Source organism: Pimephales promelas, chromosome 12, assembly GCF_988280905.1.
Source record: "Pimephales promelas chromosome 12, fPimPro1.hap1.1, whole genome shotgun sequence".
NCBI classification, from domain to species: domain Eukaryota; kingdom Metazoa; phylum Chordata; class Actinopteri; order Cypriniformes; family Leuciscidae; genus Pimephales; species Pimephales promelas.
The window spans coordinates 16,177,875-16,203,060 of NC_142780.1; the positions used below are offsets into that span (position 1 = coordinate 16,177,875).

The 25,186-nt window shown below is 36.0% G+C and overlaps 1 protein-coding gene across 4 annotated transcripts in view; it reads left to right on the top strand.

The window, feature by feature from the left end:
* The first annotated feature begins 4,323 nt into the window (after positions 1–4,323).
* Positions 4,324–25,186, top strand: part of fhod3b (formin homology 2 domain containing 3b) — a 188,083-nt gene continuing 167,220 nt past the window's right edge. For 3 of the 4 annotated variants that reach the window (XM_089117557.1, XM_089117559.1, XM_039674625.2), the window contains exons 1-2: positions 4,326–4,783; positions 21,183–21,289. In XM_089117557.1, the coding sequence (XP_088973683.1) occupies positions 4,619–4,783; positions 21,183–21,289 (272 nt within the window). In that variant the 5' untranslated portion in view covers positions 4,326–4,618. Of the gene's footprint in view, positions 4,784–21,182; positions 21,290–25,186 lie in introns of all 4 variants that reach the window. The other variant, XM_039674624.2, reaches the window with a different exon arrangement.

The window sequence follows — 25,186 nt, forward strand, 5'->3', positions numbered from 1 at the left end:
CTTACAGATTTTCCCATGGCTGTCGTTGCTATAGAAGCATGCACTCATTACACTGCGCTCTCCACAACGACAAAGTTGTATTTCCACCACAGAAAAACGCTTGCTGTAGCTCTGCTAAAATATTTATTTACGGAGAAGAGAAAATGTGTTTGGGTGCACGTGCTGAAAAGTTTATGAGCGCGCTTCCCGTGAGCGCATAATGAGCGCGCTTCCCGTGCGCCTATTTGAAACATAGAGGATTTGAAATAATGACCTTGAGCGTGCAAAAGACGCGATACGTGAACTAATCAGGAGATCCCCTTGACATCGCTTCTGCGCACGGCACCTTCTCAGCAAGCAGGGCGCCATTGCCAATAATTGAATCGAAATGATAAAAAATAGAAAAACTTCGCGGCACAGAGTATTTTTTTTAACTGCTCGTGCCGCCCCCCATGTGACATGAAGAAATGCCGCCCCGGGCGACTGCCCGGTTCGCCCGTGCCTAACCGCTACTGGACCTGACAGACTAATGGGTGATGGCAGCAATCTTCCATAAACTATGGCATGTTTCATGTTTTCACCATGAATGAAACTGCGAAATGTCTTCTTTTTTTACATAAAACGTTGCTACTTTTAATAAACCTATAGCCTATATAAATATCATTCATAATTTTGGCAATGGGTCAACATGTCATAAAGTTATTTAGACTTTACTTCATAAAGTTTAAGGTAAAAATAACTGCCATTTAAATATAGTATCTTACTACTTAGTATACTATCTTTTAAGCCCATGTAGACTATTTTCATCTCCTGAGCTGATTAAATGTTAAAATGAAGCAGAACACAAAGCAAAGGACAACAACAACATTTACAATATTTTCTACATTTTATGAGCCTTTGTGGACTACCAGTTTAAGTGTGGGTAATCCAGCTTGATTAAATAATAGGCTAAATTTAAATTATATTTGCTCAGAGTAGGTCATCACATTAGTCAATTAATGTGGCATTTAAATGTTTCCCAAATAAAACAAAAAGAGCTGTTTGATTTGAAAAAAATGTGTGTAATGTAGGAGAACTGTGAGTTTTGCCAAAAGTTTGCTATACAAACTTTGTGTGAAGCATATAATGTGTTTTAGTTTGATTCGGTACACAAGAGAATGTTTCACTGAGTGAGTCTTTAGTGTCTAAGCAATTTAAAAAAAAAACCTGTAAATGTTTCTCTTCGTTTACACTGCCACCTAGCGTTGTTGCTGTATAATTGCTTGCATCACAGTAACCACTGGAAAGTGGCGAGCTCAGGTGGTCAATCAGGGTCACTAAATTCAGGCCACATGTGTGCATCACTCCTCCCAAATACGTAAGCATACGGAAGTTTAGCCCCTAAACAGCCACGCATCACCTCACAAGCAAGAATGGAGCAAACCGGGATACTCAAACAAGAAATAACATTTAGGCCTATGCAAAGAAAAGAGCATTGGATGACAAAAGAACATTTTGGTAGCCTACGTGATATTAGCATCGTCATGGAAGTGGTGGAATCCGTTGCATTTGTGTAGGCCTATAGGACGCAATTAATAGATTGGATTTGTCAGTTTTCCCACCCAGAGACAGCTTTATGTGTGATGGAATGTGCACAGCATTTTCAAGAGGAATTGTTTAAAACGGTGCTTCCTTGTCAGATGCTGAAACAGATGCATTTACTAAGGGTTTAGGCTACCATGAGTACTAATATGAGGGTGAGATGTTGTGAGACAACTTTTCAGTTAAAAACACAATTCACCGCAATAAGCAATTTTTTTAAAGGTTGCAGTTCCTCGTGAAATCCTTGGCAATTTTTCTTTTCTGAAATGTGCACTAGTATGCTAGTTTACTTAAAAGTATAGGCTGTAGCCTATATATATATATATACAGTATATATATATACGTATATAAATATAATTATTCAATGTGTATGTGTCACATTGATTTTTATTTATTTATTATAGAATATGCCGGTAACACAGTTTACAATACGAGTGCACTAATAAGCATTAATTCATGCTTAACTAATGCAAAAATAATACTGAATTAATGTGTAACTAATGATTATCTATGCTATTCATTAATGATTACCACATTAGGAACTAATTAAGAGTCTGTAGGGTTAATGTATTTGTTCATACATTAATTGTTATTAATTAAATATGTAATTGTGGATTAATTCCAGTATAACTCATTTTTTCAACTAATAGTGTTAATTAATATGTTAATTACCAGAATGAGTCAAAGCCTTGCATTTCAACTTCCAGATAATATGACAGGTACACTAATATGCATTAATCTATGATTAATTACGTTATGCAAATTCATGTGCAAATTACTACAATTACGAAATGACTAGTTAATAATGATGTGCCTCAACAAGTAAAGTCATAACATAATGGTACCTTTGCAAATCATTAGCTAATGATTAATTACAGCAGACAACTGGAAGTTGAAGTGCATAGCTTTGACTAATTGTGGTAATTAACACATTTATTTACACCATTAGTTAATAAAATATGTTATTAAGGAATTAATACACAATGACACATTGAATTAATAGCAATTCATTAAATCTAATATATATGACATCAGCACAACATTACAAAATGGTTTTGATTCAGTTCAGAGGTGCATGGCTATTGTCTAATAAGCTTCTACTTAACAAATCAAAATCATTATGAAACAGAATTCTTCTTTAGAAAGCTCACTAAATATTATATCTTTGGATCAAACTCCTATAAAACATACTAGCCAGGTAGGTTAAGTATCTTGGCCTTTGGCTGGACTCTGATCTTTCTTTCAGCACTCAGGTGCTAAATAAGCTCAACTGCCCACTTAGAACTTTATACCAATCAATTAACTGTCATGTCAGAAAAAGAATTGTTTCTCAACTTCTATAGCTAATTTTGGATTATGCTGACATTGTATATCAAAACACTACTGCTTCCTGTCTTCAGTCTCTTAATACAGTTTACAATAGCCTATGTAGATTTATACTCCGCTGCCCCCACAGAACACACTATTGTGAACTGCAATTGTCCTGGCTGACCTTATCAAATAGAAGGCATTTTCATTGGTTACAGTTTTTTTTTAATGCATTTATATGAATTACCCTGCTTATTAATTACCCATTTAGGTTATCTCATAACTTGCGTCATAATAACCAAATTTATTTTTACACTTCTCAAATCAAAAGATTTCAATATAAAGCACCGTTTGATTGGAATAAACTTCCAATTTCAATTCGCTTTTTAACTTCTTTTCCAACATTTAAAAATCATTTAGCTCAACATCTTGATTTAATTTTATTTAATTTTATTATTTATTTAGTTATATCTCACTGTAACCTGTTTTTCGCATGCACATACATATATTTTTTTGTCTGTATATGAGTTTACCTGTGTTTTGATGTGTGTTTTGGTACATGTATGGTTCACTTTGTTTAGGGAGGAGTGTGTCACCTTTTGGGAGTCTTGTATGAATGAATTTGTCTTGTTTGTATGTTTTTGGTTTATAAATGTATGTACTTAGGATTACTGAGCATGTTTTTTTGTTTTTCTTGTGTATTTGTTTGTTATTGTTATGCTTATTTGACAGCTGCTGTAAGGTCAATTTTTTTGCATCTAGAATCGAGGACCCCCTCGAAAATCTAAAGGGGCTATTCCTCTTTAATAAAAATAAATGCATTACTTATAATCTATTAATCATATAGACTCTTTATAAGTTGCTGATGCACTAATCATTAATTAGTTCTTCATGAGTTATACATTAACTCATGATTATCAGTGCTTTAGTTAAGCATGAATTAGGCCTAATGCATATTAGTGCACCCGTATTGTAAACACTTTAAAGTGTTACCATGCCTATTAATGAAATAAAATACAACTTCACTGTCAATCAACTATCAAGGTATAATTCACCCTTAAAGTGAAGAATGTTGGTAACCAAACAGCCGATTAGCCACACTGACTTCCATAGTATGGGGACAAAAATACTATATAGTAGTCAATGGTGCCCATCACCACTGAAATATTAGGCTACATGTAATTTTATTGTAAATAACATGCAAATAATTGTTTTATTCTTGTTCCCACTAAAGTATTATTTGTGATATAAGTACTCCTTTTAAAAAGTATGCTAAGTACTGCACTTTCACGAGAGAATAAACAATAAATGGACGATTTTAAAGATAATTTAGCATTAAGTCGCCGTGTTGTGTGAAATAAACTCCACCTCTAGGTGTCGCCAAAACTTCGGCTCGTTCACTCTTCTCGTCACTGTTGTGACTGGAGGGAGTCCCCCAGTCCCGCTCACGTGCTGCATCGCTGTAGACATCAGACAGGCTGTAGATGTCCCGTTCCGTCCCGTCCCGTCTGCAGCAGTCTGCCTCAGCACCTTGCCTGCCCGACATGCCCTTGGATATTACCGGCCCTTCTCTTGCTATAAACTACTGTAGAAATATAGAAACCACTAAACACTAACAGGACATCGGAGTAGGACGGAGTGTACCTGGAATCTTGACACTTTTACACTGCGACAGATCTAAAGGATTTTTAGTCGTATACTTTTTTGTTGTTGTACCGACTTTTCCCAAATCGAAGTGTATGGATGTATCATGGCTACGTTTGCATGCAGGGTGCAGTTCTTAGATGATACTGATCCATTTAATAGCACAAATTTTCCGGAGCCGACCAGACCCCCACATTTCACATTCAGAGAGGATATTCCGCTCATCAATCAGATCGCTGGAGTTCACAGACTTCTGAAAGCACCACACAAGGTATGACACCCCTAAAGCTAACATCATTTTATTCATTCTATTTACATGACATTCTAATTACTTTTTATTAGAGGTATTTATACCTATTTTTGATGCAGTGCACAAATGTTATTGCAGTAATTCTGCAGGGCATCATGCAGTTATATGGCAAGCCGCAATAACATTTATTCCCCAAAACTTATAACTAGCAACTTCTATATTTAAACTACTAGTTTTTTTTTTTAATTAATTGAAAATATTTGAGTAGCCTAGTGACTATTTTGTTAATTGTTCACAGGGAAATTATTTATTCAGAATTTTACTTGCAACTATATAGTATCTATTTAGACAATACCAATTAGTATTCTAATAAGCTGATATATTGCAATTATTAAGTGGCTATATTCTAAGTATTTGTAAACAACAATTGTAACTAGTTAGATAAGATGTTACAGTAGCAATTTAAGTAGATTCAAGTGTCAAAAAAACAGATACTAAGTTATTACTGTTAATAAGTACGACAAGTACTTGGACTGCACACTAGTAACATTAATAGAATAGAGTTACTAGTTAAACTGGTATTTGAAGTCTGATTTGAATAGTTGATACCACAGAAATTTAAAATAAATGGAAAAAAATGTTATCAAAACTAAAGGACAGTTACTTGTCACCAAACTGTAATAGTGACTAAAAGTACATGAAGAGTTCAGATGCAAAAGCCTCTAAATGCCATTTGAAATTTTCTTCTTTAATGATGAATTTTATCAAACTTGTATATTTAAGTTCAGTAATTACACTTAAATAACAATTAATAGGTAATTATCATTGCCATTTAAGTGAAATCATTGAACTTAAATATACAAGCTTGATAAAAATGATCATTCTAGAAGAAAATTTCAAATGGCACTTAGAGGTTTTTGCATCTGAACTCTTCACATGTTCTAATGACTAATTTAATCAGATAGTTACTGTTGGGTTTCCAGTAAGCATTGTAATCAAAACCTGCACTTATTACTTTAAAGAGCTCTTTTTTGTTGCTAGAAATTGATGTATTTTTGTTTACAAAATTAAAAAATTTGACTTGAATAAATATTAATTTAGTTAATTTAGCTTATGTTTTCATTTTTTGTTCAATGTAATTAAACATATGTAGTAGTAGCCTAATATAAACTATATACTATGTCAGAGTAAAATATTTAATGTTAAAATGACTTGCCATATCATTTGTGCTGTGCCAAGGCACTGTTAGGGAGAAGTGATATGATGTCAGGATACTTCAGTGCGTCTTGGTCCGCACTGCACCAAGGTGTTGTCCTGTGCACCCAGGGGGTTGTTTTGTTGTTATCAGTGCTTCTAAAGCACATCTTTTCAGGCTGGAATAGTTAGTTATGCTGTTCTATTTAGATAGAGTCAATAGCAAATCTATTATAGCTGGCTGCATTGTTTATTTGCAATCACGAGTAATCACTTTGCCGATGTCATAATAGGAACGACAGGTAGCTGGTGTTGATATTGTGGATATTCACATTCCGTCTCTTCTCACAGCCTGTAATAAACCTCACCTCTAAATTACCCAGCTCTCCTTCATTACACGCATGACCCAAAACAATCAAGGTTCTTCTCCAACTGTATAAGATATAATTGTTGTCTTAAACTTGGTTCACTTCCACCACATAAACAGTGTTATCCCTTAAGCAGGTTTTAGGAGTGCTGTTATTGTGGTCTTAGAGGAATGCACAGCAGCTGAGGGCCATACTTGGGTGGACTGAATGCTTGAGCATGCCATGTCTGTCCATATACTCAGGAATCTTCAGCTGTCATTGGCACTGTCAGTGAATGACCCTTCAGATAAAAAGGGTCTTCCGAGGAGCTGAACCTTCCTGTTAGACTGCAAAAAGGTGAATGTCAACCCTGTGTTGATGTGACTCACCCACTACCATTCATCAATGGAACTTTGAGCATCTCAGTTGCTTCATTATGAGTGGACCATTTCTGTGATTTTGAAGTACTAACCTTTCCAAAACAAACATGCATGGAGGTATTTCTGACTCTCACTCAATCCCCACCATTAAGACGGTTCCTTAAGCTACTTGGTTAAATGGTGAAACATTTTCAACAGATGGATAAACAAGTCCAGATGCTCATTAAGTCTTTGACATTTGTTTTACAATTAGAATTTTGTTCTGCTTCGTACTTTCTGATGACCCTAATTACCTAATGTCTTAAACATATTTCTTAAACATAAACATATTTCTGTCTTAAACATATTATTTGATTATTCTAAGCATCGTCTCAAAATTGTTTAAAGCCCTTTGAACAGTTTGCAGTTTGCACTGAAACTGTCTTTTGGACCTTGAACCGTTTGGTTCCCATTGAAGTCCATTATATGGAGAAAGATCCTGGAATGTTTTCATCAAAAACCTTAATTTCTTTTCGACTGAAGAAAGAAAGACATGGATTTCTTGGATGACACGGGGGTGAGTAAATTATCAGCAACAGTTTTTTTTAAAAGTGAACTACTCCTTTAAGTATTGGATTTTGCCCTCATGTGACCATGACCTTCTTGTCTTGACCACATATGTGTGCAATTCAGACACTGACCATATTGTATTTTACAATATCCATTATTAGGTCTCACTCTCCAAATAAATAAATAAAGTTTGTCAGTTTGAACATGATGTGTTCATGTCGATAAAGATTTAGCAATTATATTTTCATAATTTGTGTCAGAAGCACAGATCTAAACATGTATAATCAAAATTGGAGTTCATACCTGTATTTTGAAACAAAACATGCCCAATCGTGTAAGATCCAGTTCACTTCTGAAAGCACCAGATCTGAGGGATTGTTTTTCCAGTAAACGGCATCCATTGGAACTTTGAATGTAAAAGTGAGCACCATTTTTTTTTTTCATTGCCTAGTGCTGTGTAGCCTACTATGTTGGTTTCAGGTGTTTGCCATATATTTAATATATGTAGGCTACAAGAAAAGGTCCTATATAGAACTTTAAACGGTTATATCAGCGCTACGTATTTGGAACCCCTAAAAGGTTCTATACACTCTTAAAAAAAGGTTCCTCTGGGTTCTATATAGAAACCTGGGGTTCCATACTTGGCCAATAGAACCTTTTACCAAAAAAAAAAAATGGTTCTATATAGAACCATTTTGGAGTTCCATATATGAAGCGGTAGATGGAACCATTTCTGGTTCTAAATAGAACCATTTCTTCTAAGAGTGATATGACAAGGCTGTTGAGGATGCCAGTAGTCCACAATGCACTAATTTAACAAGAATCTAACACAGAAACAGTATTGTAATTAAAATGCTTTCTAAAACTCTTTGTAAAATGCTTAAGTTTTTCCAAAATAAGATCAGTGTAGTTATGATTCATACATGTATATCTGGGTGTTTCCTTTTTATTATTTTTTCTAAGTGGCTTCTATCCAGGAAGGGATGAATCCTCAGGCGATTCTTCTGGTGCATCAGAAGGTCCCAGGCCAACACAGTTTTCAACTTCCCTCCACTTAGGTTTGCTGCGATAGTCTGTGTTACCAGTGTTACACTGTGTTCAGACACACACCGATTACATCACTTGCTCACCGCAACATTTCATTTATCACATGACAAAAAGTGAGGCCAGCTGACTGACAAGATGATACCAGAAGTTTGGGTTTCAAAACGAAATGTAAAAGTGCATATTAGGCAATATTTTGGATTTAAACCAAATGCTAATGGGGAACCTGCACATACTGTACCTACCCTCCACACAATTTTCAGTTTCTAAGTGTTGTCAGCTTACCAACATGAGATATGATTTAAACTCTTATTGAAGACAAAGTTTGTTTTTCCAGATTTACTACAATTAAGCAGTCAGTATAAGGAACAGCAGAGATCAAATAAAGCATCAGTGAAGTAGAGAGAGAGAGAGAGAGAGAGAGAGAGAGAGAGAGAGAGAGAGAGAGAGAGAGAGAGAGAGAGAGAGGGGTGTGTGGGGAAGGAAAGGAGATGTGATGTGCTGGCCTGCTATTTAACATCAGCCCGCAAATGAGCCCGTTGGATTCGTTCAGTTGAACACGGTCCATCTTTGTCTTGATTTGTTTTGTTTTTTTCATTAACAGCAAAGAGTAACAGAGTGACATGTTTTATTACTTGTCCAGGGTGTCATACAAGGCTGTCGTAACTTATGTTGTTAATCAAAATGTGCATTAGCACACTGTATAAATATATATATATATATATATATATTCAAGATTTGTTATCAGAACATTTTTTTCTTTTGTCAAATCAACTTAAATAATTTATTTAGTTCAGATAACTTATTATTTTGAGTTTCTGATGATTAAATCAATCTCCTTCATTGTATTAACTCACTTTTTCCATTTCAATCAACTTAAAATTTGAAGGCAACCAGGTTACTTAATTTTTAAGTTAAACCAACAATATATTTTTTTTACATTGTAGAGTATTTTAAAGTTATCAAACAATTCCATCAATAATTTGGAACTTGGTTATAAAATGCTAGGACATATTTATCTTCATACTTGAATAAAATGAAGACTAATTATAATATTTATATCTGTAAGATATACAGACATGTTTGTAGCAGCATTATAAATTGTTTATTCAGGATGCAGTGAGAAACATGTACCATATGGTGTGACAAAGTTGTTGATTTTGAATAGTTGGAGTCACTTATTTGTGTAGATTTATTTTTTTTGCCTAGTACTGTATGTGCTGTGCAAAACAGGTGACATGTTATGTCAGTGTGCCAACCAAATTATAGTGATTTGTGATGCCTTCTGAACTTAATGGATAGAATGTATTTTCAAATGGTTTAGTTATCTTGTTTCCAGATTGATTAGTCCTTAAAGGACGTACTCCATTTGTAAAACATCTGATCCAAACTTTATTGCTACTTTATTGCTGAAGATTAAAACATCCACCCAACTGATAAAGTAATATCACATTCTTGCACTTATTGTGAACAATTTATCACTGCATATTGTACTAAATAAACTCACTTTTCATCTGAAACGCCTTTGACTTTTTGCTGATGTCACCACTTAGGCTGGGTAATGGTTGTAATAGCTGCAGCCTATTGGATAATGTTAAAGGTATAGTTCACCCAAAAATGAAAATTCTTTCATCGTTTACTCACCCTCAAGTTGTTCCAAACCTCTATGTGTTTATTTGTTCTGCTGTACACAAAGGAAGATATTTGTAAGAATGTTTTAATCAAACAGATCTCAATCTGCATTGACTTCCGTAGTAGGAAAAGATACATACTATGGTAGTCAATGGGGATTGAGATCTGCTGGATGAGGATCAGCTGGTTCCTCATCCAGCTGATGAGGGTAAAACATTGTCCATCTTCGCTTTATTTCACTGAGGATTGTTTTGTAAACAAGTTTAAGAGTAAGAGTAAAAAATTAAGAGTAAAAAAACGGTGCTGTGTCGTCTATATTGGATCTGACAGGAATTGTGCAACACACGGACTCTGGGTCGAACATGTATGGGCGAATCATTCCGGCTGCCATTTTACAACATTGGACGTTTTCAAAACAATTTCCCCCAAGTGAATCGACGGGTGAGTTGAAACTCATTATAATATGCAAAACTGTTGTCCAATCACAGCAGTGGGCGTTTACTTCCAAGTCTTCAGTGCGAGACGCCCATAAAAACCGAGCGTTTTTCATCTAGGCTCAAAACTTGGGTAGAAAATAGCCTATTACTTATTCATTTTGATGTTTTTGAATGCAAAAACCAAGCGAACATCATAAAATTTAAAAAAGGCAGTTCATTACCCCTTTAAGAAGCCTATGGAGCAGTGATCCAAATCTCGGATTTAAACAAAAATATCTTAATTTGTGTTCTGAAGATGAACGAAAGTCTTAAGGGGTTGGAACAACATGACGGTGAGTAATTACTGACAGAATTTTCATTTTTGGGTGAACTTACCCTTTAAGTTACTTTTAATAGCCAGATTATTTACTTAGTAAATAGACATTTCTCACTTTCTGTTTTATCTCTCTCACATACACACACACAGACATACACTTGCACACACACTTGATGGATGCAGGTCTTCACTGAGTTCTTTTTTTTTTTTTCGGGAAGCCTTTTCTGTCTGCGCATGAATTTTGCCGAAATTACAGAGTCTGGTAATGAGAAGTTATGCTAAATGCTGTAAAATATAGGCTAGCCCTTCACATCTGCGGCTGAACTCTGGATTAGCCTTACACATTGTTATGCAGAGTTAAGGTTTTTGCAGGCCAGCGACTTTTCCTCTGTATTTTTTTTTTTGGCAGAGTCTGCAAAATAAAAAAAGCTCCACGTTTCTTGTTGGCTTCGCACGCCTCTGAAACACAAATGATTGCTGTTGTGGTCCACATATATGTGACAAAGCCTTCTTAACATGTTTGCTAATTTGCTGCTGCGTATTTAGAAGGCAGCCACAGACACTGGTATAATTTTATAAATGGAAACAAACACAAAAATACTTCTCGCTAACACACATCAAGTGGCCGAAGCATGTCAACGAGTGATTCATTTAGCCACTGCACATTGTTATGTCATTTAATTACGCCTTTGATGTAGAACCAGACTTTCTGGAACACGCAGACCGCTGTCGGTTTCACAGTCCACAGATTTAATAAAAGCAGCTTGGTTAATATGCTACATTGCAGTTAGGAGGATGTTGTTTTATATTTTATTCGCCATGACCTGAGGAGTTCAGTCAGGGTGACTGCAGCGACTGAAAAAGTCTGAATGAGAAAAGTTTATTACCTTCCTACACTGGCTAAAAACTGAGCTCGGAGATGAAATTGAGGATGAAAATTTGTGTGTGGATTTGGAAAGCGACGCTAGTTCCCAGTGAACTCTTATTTTTAGGACATCCCCAGATCTGTGCTCGCTTGCCAGTGCTGTATTCTGTGGTTGGAAGAGGAAGGCCAGGCCCGGCTTTCCGTCCTCATGACCACAGGGTCACAGGGTCAGTGGCTGGGTGGAACCGTCAGTTATACTGTTGTTAATCCAGGAGCTCTGCGCTCAGATTAGCTGCAGCCTTTGCTACTGCTTTAATCCTGTGCACTAGTGTTCAATCGGGAGCTTGTTTATTTAACCATACCTGTAAATTTTGTGTATTCACATATAATTCCATCTATTATTATTTGGGTGAGTTCAGTTAAATTGGGACATTTTTGACAGTCACCTTAATGTCAAACAAATGACCCAGTTTTCCTGAATACATTCCAAGGGTAACACTTTATAATTACTGCACGCTACTAATCATTAGCTAAGCATTAATAAACCTTATAAAGCATTGATTGACATTAATAAGCTGTTTATAAATAAAGCTATGATTCATAAGCATATCTATTATGTTTAATAATTGTATTTTCATGATCAATTTATCATTTCTAAATTAATTATTGCTTTATTTACAAACCAGTTATTTAGGAGTTGTCAGTGTTTCATAAGATCACTTAGAACGTTTAAGTAAATGATTAATAAACTATTGAAATGTACATTGATACATCTTAAATATTTCTATGTGCTGTATCGCTGTTGTGTTTGTTTCCTTTTTCTTTTTAGAAGATAACTGAGCCTTTAAATCTCCTTTGTAAATGCTTTACAAGGCATATCTAGTCCTCACTTTAGATGAGCTCACAACCCAGATAGCAAACTGACATTGAATCAACGTGGAAACGACGTCTCTCATGACATTGAAACAACGTTGATTTTGCTCATCGAATTAACGTTGAACCAACGTCAGACGCGGCATTCTTCAAAGCTAAATGAAAATCGAAAATTGGTTTGCTTTCATAACGTTGAAACAACGCGTTGATTTCAAGTTGATTTTCCGTTAGTTTTGAAAGAATGACGCGTCTGACGTTGGTTCAACGTTAATTCGATGAGCAAAACGATGTCAGATCAACGTTGTTTCGATGTCATATTTCCACGTTGATTCAATGTCAGTTTGCTATCTGGGAAAATAGTTAACTGACCACTACTACACTGTAAAAAATATTGTTGGTTTAACTTAAAAAAAAATAAGTAACCTGGTTGCCTTAAAACTTCAAAAACTTAAAAGTTCATTGAAATGGAAAAATTGAGTTAATACAATGTAGGAGATTAATTTAATCACCAGAAACTCAAAATATTATGTTATCTGAACTACATAAATTATTTAAGTTGATTTGACAAAAGAAAAAAATGTTTTTTTTGACTATTGACTAATGACTATTTTTTTACTGTGTAAATGCTGTATAACTACCTGAATTGACAATGAATTGCAGTAGAAATATGTGTTAATAAAGCATTAATAAACACACTAACTATTACTACCCTATATGTCTGAATAATAAGATGTATGAACATTTAAATAATGTATTAATCATTTACTTAAACTTTCTAAGTGACCACTGACAACTCCTAAATAACTAGTTTGTAAATAATGCAATAGTTCATTTAAAAACAATAAATAATCATTAAAAAAGTTTGAAAATACAATCATTAATCAGATCATATGCTTTTAAATCAAGAAAACTCTTAGAAATACTTATCAATGTCTATTAATGCTTTATAAATGATGAATTAACTTTTTACTGATGCGTAACTAATGATTAATAGCGTGCAGTTATTATAAAGTGTTACCCATTGGGCATTGTGTCAACCTGGTTAAGCTAGCTAGCTAAGTATAAAAATAATAATAAAAAAAACAGTAAATACAATAAGTAAAGTTTCAGTTAATTTAAAGTACACATCACATACATTAAAAATAAAAAAGCTATGCAAATTTGTTTTTCGTAGAATTTTTTTTTTTTGATACAACTGAAATGTAAATGCAAATAGTATCCATTTAAACATAGACATGTACGTTTATAAATAATAAATCGAATTAATAAAAGTTAATAATAAACAGAGCAGTTCCAAGAAGGCCCTACACACCATCATAGCTCAGGCCACTCACACAATACTTTTGTTTTGAGCTCTGTGACAAGGAATTCAACTTTAACTGTGAATTTCGGCTTCGACATTTTTCCTGTGTTTTACATGAATCGTACATTATTTCTTATCGTCTTGTCATTTGACCTTGCGTTCCAGTCACAAGAGTTGTAAATGAGTGAAAATGAGTTTTCAGATAGAGTCACCGCCCTATTAGGAGGCTGATGTCATTTTGAAGAAAGGCTGGCGAATCTCACACCCATCACTGTGAGCCTTATGAAACACTTGCTGTAGGGCACAGAGAGAGTGAGATTATAGAACTGACATGATGACGAAGACCATTGAAGGGTGACTATTTCCCAAGAAAGAATCACCAGCACATTACGGTTAAAGCTGGCCCTCGCGTTCTTACAGTCTGTTGACAGTAATGCAAGGAACCTGGCAGTCAGCTCAGCGGCAGAGAGGAATGCTGTTAGCTTCAGTCTGATTGATCCACGGTACAGCCGACATGAAAACGCATGGAACTCGAGCACGCTGGAGGCCTCATCCGTCTGATGGTTATCAGTGTCCCTGACTCGCTCCCGGCCGGGTGACTAATCTGAAGTACCTGCAATGGGTACCTCTTGCAAATATCTGGGTCAAACTGAGAAAGATGGAGCACATCTGGAGACCACGAAAAGGAGGAAAAAAATGAACCAAAAATGTTTTTCTTTTTTTTTTCCCTGCTCAATTACCCTGCCAAGTTCTTAGGAAGCAATCTACTTTCTGCCTCTTGAAGATGTAAATACATTACAACTCTCAAGCCAAGACAAGGGAGTTCTGGCTCGGGAACGAAGTGCAACACTTTAGTTTAAGGGTCTAACATAAGGGTCTTATAACAACATAATGGGCTATATATAATGTTTGCCTGAGGATTTATATCCAGGGCTATCAGGCACTGTAATGTTTGCAATGTTTTAAAAGGAAGAGCTTAGTCTTGGATCTAAATCGGAGTTATTTTAAGCTAACAGAGTCTGAAGTTATGAGATGATTCAGGATCAGTTCTTGTTACTTTAGGAAGAATAAAATGAGTTGGTTTTCTCAGAAATGAAAATTAATTTACTCACCCTCTTGTTGTTCCAAAACAAAAGATAGCATTTTGAAGAATGTTGAGAACATAGGACCCTATGACTTTCTTTGTTTGAACAAAAAACTCAGAGACTTAGTAAAATATTGAAAAAGTCATAGGTTTGGAACAACTTAGGGATGAGTAAAACCTATTTTGATGAACCTATTTTGATGAATGTTGGTAACCAAACATTTGATGGGCCCCAATGACTTCCATAGATTATTTTCCATATTATGGAAGTCAGTGTGGCCCATCAAATATTTGGTTAGCAAAATATCTTTGTTTGTGTTCAGCAGAAGAAAGAAATTCATTCTTTCAGTAAATGATGACAATTATATATATATATATATATATATATATATATATATATATATATATATATATATATATTTTTGATGAACTAACCCTTTAAGATAAGTGATAAACCTGTGATATCTCTTCTGTTTTTTCCCCGCCAACTTGCCTTGATAAACTTGCCGTGGTTTTTCGTTCAGTTCTTAGAAATGTAATATTTGCATTCATTTTTTAAAGATTAGACCATTTTCGTCAAACAATTTTGGTTCAATAATTTGACATTTGGTGTAACCATCAAGAAAAAGGTTTGGTACTTTTAGAGGCTTGTTTTTTTCATTGTACACTCTAAAAAATGCTGGGTTGTTTCAACCCAAATTTGGGTAAAATATGGACGAACCAAAATTTTGGGTTAAAAATGTAACTCAGAAAAATTACAGTTGATAGTGAAAGTTGAAGTTGGGTTAAAATTTTAAATTATATTTTTAACCCAACATTTGGGTTTGTCCATAATTGACCCAAATTTGGATTAAAACAACCCAGCGTTGTTTAGAGTGTATAATATCAGGACAGTTATGTCATATTCTACTTTATGCCTACTTGCCCTGCTGTATATGGCTTTAAAACTGGTAAATGGAACGAGAATGAGTGGAATGTTCATGTTTTTCTTTTTTTTTTCTTTTTTTTTGGTCATGATTACTTTTACATCTTATCACTCCAAACCTATACCTCTACCAGACATGCCTCTACCAGGTCTATGTGCCCTAAATAGAGTCTGACTTTGGATTGCGTGTCTGGATTTCCTGTGAGCTTGTAATCTTGTGTAGCACTCTTTCTATCTTAAGGACATGTTAAATTAAACTCTTTCTATTTGTGACAGCCCTCATCCTTTTCCCTCTAGTCCCCTGTTCTTTATCATGCCTCACTGAGCTTGTTGTCTGAAGAAAGTTTGGGCTTTCTATCATGGGTTGAGGTAGAAAGATGAGGCAGTGTAGTTACCGTTACCATGGTTGACCAAATGTTGTGAGTCTTTTCTCCAACATGACATGATATTTGGGAACCACCAGCTCTCTGAAATGAATAGGCCATGGGATCAAAGATTTTCAACCCTTAATGCCTTTACCAGTCACAGTAGCATCCTCACTCGTTCAGTCTCTGTTACGTTCACTCTTTCTCTTCACTTTTAATTAAATTACTGTAATTTGTGGCAGGAAATTGAATGACAGAGCCTGTTAATGCATAATCTGAAAACCAATCAAGGTTAGGACACATTGTAAGGTAACGTTTTGTTTCAGCCCATTCTCACCCCCAAGGCGTCACTTAACTGACGCCTTGGGAAGCATTTGGACATGCTTCAATATCTGACACTTTAGGCGCCCTTTAGCGTCAGTAAGATGACGCCCTAGGATCGCGTGTACCCTACCCCCACCCCACACCTAAACCTAACCGCGTCCTCTAACAGACGCTTTCCTTTAGCGTCAGTTAGATGACGCCGTAGGATCGCGTCATGTAAGTGACGCTAAAGGGCGCCTAAAACGTCAAATATTGAAGCATGGTCAAAGGTGACGCCTTGGGGTGAGAATGCGTTGTTTGTTTACGACTTAGGAAAATAGTTTTTTTTTTTTACATTGTATTCCATGTTCACAAATTGGTCATGATGATGGTCCAAGGACTGGGGCTGTTGTGAAGAAGGGACAACCTGGAACAGGACACATTTTTTTCCACGGTTTCATTAATTTTACTGACAAATCTGCGTCCAGAAATTGACTAGACAGAGAGGAATTTATAGTTTTTATACTTTTAGCAGAATGTTGTAATTGGTGTTTATTGACAGTTTGCACGACAAAGCATTTTTGGAAAACTAGTGCCCTTAACTTTATATGAAAAAAAAAAAGCCATACGCATTAAGATTAAGATTGCATCACATCGTCTGGTGTTTTTTGAGCTTCCCGCCATGTGTTGTCAGGTTAAAAACGCACCTTGAACACTGGTCCATTTTGCTTTGCTACTCCAAGAATAAGTCTTATGTAAACTCCTCTAAGAACCCCGTCCGATCAGGTTCAGTCTAACCCGAAACTTGCCTTATTATACAGAGCTTCCTTAAGACGATTAGTGGACTAGCCATTTAGACAACGCAATAAACAGTGGACACATCCCTAATATTCGCAGGGGAAGGAAAGCGTAATGTTCAGGTTACGTTAAAATTGTTTTAAAATTGCAATGGGAAAAAATTGGCCAGATATCATCTAAAAACATCATGTTTTTTATTTATTTTTTATGATATATATTTTTTTAACTTTAAATCTTTACAATTTTTTGTTTTAAATCTTTTAGATTTTTAATTTTTAAATATGATTTAAATCAGATTTTTTTATGGTTATAATCTTTGATTCACTAGTTAGGATGTTTTGAATATTATATCAACATTTCAGTTCGCAGCCATTTGTATACAGACATTCTCCTCCTTCGATAGTTAGTTATTTAAATCTGGTCAAATTCGCAAGCTCTGACTGTGTGTGAATGAACAAATCCTAATATACCAGAACATTTACCGGAACAACTTTTCTGAAATCTCTGTGTAAAAGAGGCTTAAGGTTTCTAGCTGCCACACCTAATGGTGTTGACTGGTGTGTAATTCGCAGCACATATGCAGTCAAAGATGTTGGGAGGTGGAGAAGAGCGGTAATCCTGTTACCGGGCCAATTGTAATCTGCTTGAAAGTCTGTCGTCTTTATCTCAGTGCTGCCCAAGACCGAGGAAGAAACAGAGACAGTGACTTTATGGAAAACACAGACCAAAACTCTGGGCTGGATTAATCGTTACAGAGTAGAGCCCGACCGATAAAGGATTTTGAAGGCCGATACCGATACAAATATTTTTTGGTTTTAAAATCCGATATTCCGATATATCGGCCGATATTTTTTAATTTATTTTTTTGGTTTCAGAAACGCGCAACAAAACATTAACAGATTTCCCTAACATTAGTTATTTGTAGTTATTTATGAGTTTTAACTAAAATAATATGTAATATGATAATGCATTTTAAAAAGAAACTTGTTTCTTTTATTGTCACAACAGAACAGACTGATGATATTGGCATTAGCTTTATGGTGAGCTATAAGTGTTTAGCTTGCCAACAGGAACGGTGTAGAGTGCCCTCTGGTGGATATATACACTATACAACTCCAACACTCATGACATGGTTCAAGCGTGTTTCGTCCGTTTTTATTTTATTTTTTAAATATTCATTTATCGGCCATTATAACTGCCGATACCGATAGTTTGGAAAATGCCTAATATCGGCCGATAATATCGGCCTACCGATATATCGGTCTGGCTCTATTACAGAGGTTATAGTTAAAGGGTTAGTTCACCCCAAAATGAAAACTCTGTCAGTAATTACTCACCCTCTTGTTGTTCCAACCCGTAAGACTTTTGCTCATCTTCGGAACACAAATTATTTTTAAACAAGATATTTTTGATGAAATCTGAGATCTGGATCACTCCATAGGCTTGTAAGCCAAGGGATCAAAACTCACCGGCCCAGAAAAGTTAAAGACATTGTTAAAATAGTCCAAGTGACTACAGCGGCTCAAGCTTAAGTTTATCAAGAGACGATAATACTTTTTGTGCGCAAACAAACAAAAATAATGACTTTATTCAACTATTCATTTCCTTCTCTGTGGGCATCGAGTTACACAAAGCTTCTGGGTTGTATACGTCACACCATCACACACATGACCAGCGTCGGCCAATAGTGAGCCTACGTGTGACGCACGACCCAGAAGCGCTGCCCAGTTACACTACGTGAACTATCTCTATCAAAATTGTGAGATGAAAAAGTTACAATTACATTTTTTTTTATTCTTTGGTAGAAAAAAGCTTCCATATACCTCTATTGGTTACGTACTGAACAAGAAATTCTTGATAAGAAACATTATATTTAAAAAAAGTCTGCAAAGTCATTTGGTGCAACCATCATGCAGAAATACAGAAAATGACCCTCATGACTTCAAGTCAAGGTCAGCAAGTCTCCAAAATAGTCAGATCTTTTGACTTTTAAATTGCAAGGCAATGTCATGTGGTGCAACTCCAATATGTAATATTAATGCATGGCCACACTTTAGATTAGGGTCCAATTCTTACTATTAACTATTACTTGTCCCTCAATAATCTCCTAATTACTACTTTTTAATAGTTAGTAAGGTAGTTAAGTTTAGGTTTGGGTAGGAGGCATGTCGAATATGATCATGCAGAATAAGGAACTAATATGTGCTTTATAGGTACAAATAAACAGCCATCCTATTAATATGCATACTAATAAGCAACACAACCCTTTCACACACCGCGTTGATCCCGGGAAATTGCCGGGAAATTGCCAGAACGCCTTCTGTGTAAACGCGATTGATACCGGCATCGGTTGGGGTCAGTCCCGGAACGCGCGCTGTGTGAACAAAAGCCAGGACCAATGCCATAAGGGATGTGTCATATAGTGCGACTCTTGCTCTTAGAGGAAAGTTTGTGTTCGTCATCAACAAAGAAAGGATGAACAAATGTCTGCAAACTGGAACGAAGCAGAGACCAGGAGCTCCTCACTATCCACGCTGAAGCTGAGATCGTTCACCAGCTTTGATGGAACGGTATGCGCGTGTACATGTTTTCGGGACCTTTACGGTTTGTGTGTGAACGCACTCTCAGATCCTGGCAAATCACTGGCAGTGTGAATGAACCGAAATCAAACAATCCTGGGACAAAAATGTCGGGTCACATTATCCATGTATTTTCCGGAATCTCTGTGTGAAAGGGGCTTAGTAAATACAAACTGTTACCTAATAAAATAAAATCTTTTTACACGAATGATTTTATTCAATGTTTACACATCGCATGAGGCATTCAATTTGAAATTTCTTGAAGTTTTTCTAAACCATATAAAACCAATGTGAATACAAAGAGTATATTCTTAGAACTTGTCTATTTGTTTTAAATCAATTTTGTGTTTTCTTTATCGCAGACGCTCTATTTTTTCATCGGCCCAAATTGTATCCCATACCCCATATCATTTTAGCTAAATCAGTTGTCCCCAGTCCAAGCATGTGTTTTCATATAACGATGTAAATCAAAACTAGTAGGATTCCAAAGATCTTACAGGTGGGGACAGAGACTTTCAGCAAAGACCCCTTTGGTATTCTAAACGTGCTGGCAAAAGTAAACTCCACTTGGTGCCAACGCATGGAGGATATTCTTACCTGTCCCTGGGGCTGGAAGTAAGCCAGACTGGGGCTTAAAGGCCTGATCTGGGGCTGGGGGGAGTCAACTGGGAACAGTGCGTGTAATTAGCATGTTTAGAGTCGCGGATGACCCGGGCTCACGTGTTGATTGACAGTTCATGCTGCTGCCCAGCAACAGCCCCCTGAGAGGTTTCAAATCCCATCGCTGGGCTGTAATTGAGTGTCAACAAACAGACAGGCCTCCAACGGAGGAGATCGCTGCATATCTGCTGCATATCCCCAAATGGCGTGGATGGGCTTCTCACAGCACTTCTATAAATCAGTTAGCCTGAATGCCTTGGATAAGAGTGTGTTATAGTTATGACAAGTTCTTTTGATTCCTCAATTGAGATATTAAAATGAATGTGACGCGTTTTGAAATGACGTTCTCGTGCCCATTAATGAAGATAGTTTAGAAACATGACAGCATAATGACTTTAAGCTTTAATGGCACCTAGTGTTTAACAGTATACGTGTCAAATAATTGATTTTAAGTTGAAATATGAATCATAACTGCTTGAATGTGGTTAGTCACAGTTTATGAATCTGCGTGATGTTATGAATATAAAAATGATGGTGCATTCCTGTGATGCACATAGCTTACATGTCAAGGCTCAGCATTATATCAGCCTGATGTCATGCATATCAAATGCATCAGTATTACTGATGGTTTACTTATTTATGATTGCACTTGGATGTAATGTTGTTTCATATTAGTTATATATTTTAAGAATGAACTTTGATACTTAGCGTATATGAATATTCTTTTTTTTAATCTTTAATCTTTTTCATTTTGTTTCTCTCTCAGCTCGATGACTGTGCTTTACAGTTATCTCACAATGGCAGTTATCTGGACCTAGAATCCACCTTGGCCGAGCAGAGAGATGAACTGGAAGGCTTTCAGGAGGATGGAGGGTAAGCAACAACGAAAAAAGAAAAAGAACATTGTCGTTATTTACGGTAATGTTGTTACAAACCTGTATGACTTTCCTCTGTGAACAAACAAATATATATTTTCTTCTGTTTTTGAAAACCATATGTAACCAACATGGATAAAAAGGCAACATTTCTAAAATTTGGCATGTGTTTTAAATTCTACACTTTTAATTAGTATTTTGTGTTTTCTTTATCATCAAATTTGATCCCATACCCCACATTTAGGCTTGACACTTAGGAATATAATTAAATAGACTTGCTTAAATTTCAGTCTTTGGTGTTTTGATGTAATTTTGGCGCTTAAGGGCTGCATTAAGTTTCTTGCTTTATTTTCCATGGGAAAAATAACAGCATACTGGTATGGAACAACATGAGGGTGAATAAATAATTATGGATTTTGTTTTGGCTAAGCATTCCTTTAAATATTTACCCCCTTTTCTGATTTCTGAATTGTCAAAAACAACCAAACAAGCTACTCACACTTAAAGCATTTGTGTGTTTTCATATATGAGTAAAAAAAATTAGACATTAAATACATGTTTGCTTTATACTGACAATCACTTTGTTAGTTTGAATAACTTCTAATACCGAAGTGTCTGATGACGATCCATGACCCTGTTATCTTTTTTGCTGTCTAATACAGTTCAGATTGCAATGATATTGATCTTCAGTTTGATCAATAATTTCTCCTGGTGTCCCTTTATTGACCCTGAGAGAGTTTTTGCTTTGTAGTAGATTGGACGACCAATGGATGGATGAGTCATTCAAATCCCCTTAAAAACTTTCATTATTGGCTTTGAATAGGTTATTTCACATTTTGTTACATTGAAGACAACTATAAGCACTATCTAGCCATGTGCATTCCATAAAACATTCCATCTAAAGCTATCAGAAAGACCTTAAAATCTCACGGCACATGTTCTTTTGTCTTGAGCACATACCACAGTCGTTCTGTGACAGGCCTCTATTCAGAGAGCCCTCAAAATACCTGACTGGTTGGCAAGGGCACAGATGATGTCAGCCTCCGGTTTTAAGAAAATTGGCCTGATTCAGAGTTAATTGTCTTGGGTTGAGCAAAGTCCAAGAGTTGATGCTTCTTTTAAAATTAATCATGGTTTAAAAGACTATTTATCCCCTAGAATCTTTTTAGATTGCAGTTTTAAATCCATGGCATTAGTATGGAAGACGGTTTCCACCACTTTATTTCTTGTGTTTGTGACATTATATCACACAATGTTATTTTTATATCTCACAAGCGGCTATTACTCATAATTGCAACTTTATCTCTCACAATGTAACTTGACTTTATATTCTAAAACTGTGACTATTTCTCATAACTACGACTTGTGGATTTATATCTCGCAATTATGACTTTTTCGCATAATTATGACTATATCTCACAATGCTAGTTTCATATCTCACAATTGTTATTTTAATCACTTAATGTCAGTTTTTATATCTCATAATTCACTTGAAACTTTATCTTTCGCAATGTGGCTTTGTGTGTCACAGTTATAATTGTGACTTTATCTCACAATGGTATTTTATATCTCACAATTGACTTTACTTATCATTATAGTACTTTTATACAACACAATGTGATTATCTCACAATGTCACTTTATTTACTTGAAATTTTGACCCACCCCACATAAAATTATCCCACCATTACCTTTTTATTTTTTAATCCGAGGCAAAAGCAAGGTTCCATAAATGAATGCTAGCAGTGTGCCTGGACTCTCATGTCAGATGGTGCAAACCCATGTAAACATACCAAATAAAACAAACAAGTTTTTCTGTACCTCAAGGAGTAGCTTTTGACTCACAGTTTTATTAGATGACACTGCTATCTTTTCTAGCCAAGATAGAACCTGCCAAATGCCAGTGATTGAAGGCTAGATTTTGATATTTGAGGCTGATATTAAACAAGGCCTCTAATATTTAGATTGGGCTCAAATTCAAAATACAGTTAAAGACAGTAAGTAAATGGAGGTCTTTTGGAAAAAGCGAGAGGCTGAAGGGCCACTTTTTTTGGTCTCTGAGCGATGAATGGTAGTGCCAACTGGCGCGCTGTTTCTCTCTTCTGTCTGTGTTCAGGACCCCCCCCCCCCAAGAGGCTATCAAGGGTGTGCATTATTAGACCCATGCAGAGTGTCTGAGTGGGCTGTGGAAAGCAGGAATGGAGGACTACATTACTGTTAATAACAGGGTAATTCAGCACAGTGGGCTTTTATGGCCTGGATGGGCTGGAGTTCACAGCCCCCTCCATTTTCTGAAGTTGTGCTTTATTACGGGGTCTAAAAACCTTGGCCGACGTACGTGATTAAACCAAACCCAATCTCCTCCTCCTTCCCTCTTTTGTGGTTTTTTCTATCTTGCTTTATGTGATGTCTCTGACCTACATTTCATCAATTGCTGAAAACACAAAAAAAGTAGGCTAATTGCCTCGAGGAATAATTTGAGGTTCCTTCGTTGCTTCTTCATTGTTGCTACTGTATCTTCTTACTGTTTACATGGGGCCTGGGACGAATTATCAGGCTTTTCTTAATTCTCAAGCATTCATTTTCCCCTTCTTTTGGCTTTCAGTTCTTTTCAAACTGAGATTAACAACTGCAACAGTACATTTACTCCATTGCTTTGATGCACATTGTTGGATAACGTCGTCATCTAAAAACGTGATTTTGCATGCAACTTATTTTCCTTGCTTATCCATGTCCTTGAAGATTTCTTTTTCAATGTTGAACCCAGAGGCCTGTGATGGGATTCCAAAGGGACAATCAGAAATGGATACAGATTACAAGTTGCATTCCACAGGTGCCTCAGTCATATGAAGTCACTTTGCTCTCTGATTGAGGAATGATCCTCTAACGCCTACTTTTGTAAGGTGGATATCTCTGTTTCATAGTGGCTTAACCGTCCTAATCATTACCACTCCACCTCATGCAGAAAAAGCTGTCAGAGTCTGAAACAGGGCCCCGGATTTAATCCCACTCGCTGTTAGCGCGGACCCTCTTCTGGCAAACCATCAACAAAATGTTCTCACACCAGGGCCCAACTGTTTTTTCTTTTGCCAAGTCTTGCCGATTTTTTTTGGTCTCTCCACAAAAATTAGTAATATTATTTTTTGTAATATATTTTAATATATATATATAAACATAATTTAGTTTTTTTTATATAATTTAGTTTATTTAAAATATTTATTTTTTGTAAAATATTTCAATCAAACGGCTCAAAACTCTGAACGCTTTTACTCCTAAGATAACTGTTGATATCAATGAATACGTATATGTGTCTGAAATCTCGCTTCTTTATATGTGAACACCTCGCCTATTCTCTCTCTGTCTCCCTCTCTTGCTTTCTCTGCCCACTTATATTTTTCTTGAACTCGTTTCTTTTCCTGGCCGATGTGCCGGAGGAGCTTTCTTCGGGCTCGGTTAGCCTCTGGCCCTGGAGAAACGCCTAGTTCCTTTTAATGGGAACGCTTCAAATATTTGTGCGGATTATATGGATAGAGGGGTAGGAGGCTGCTCAGCTGGACCACTGGATTTTTCCCCTTATTGCTGAAGTAAATGGCAGGCAGAGGAAGTGAGGACGAAAGTGTAGAAACTCTGAGGTGCCGTGTATGTGTTTCTAAGTTCCCGGTCTTTTGAGAACCTTTTGAATAGATTGGCAGGTGATCATTAGGGATGCACCATATCGGTATCGGCCGATATATGTTAATTTTTAATGTTATCTGAGACACTTCAGTCTCTGTTCCCTATGATGGTTTTGAATTGCTTGAAATATGATTGGAATCACTTAAAAAAGGAAAAATACAGTTAAGTGCAACATGCAGATCTGAGAACATCATTATAATTGTGTTTAGCATCTAGCATTT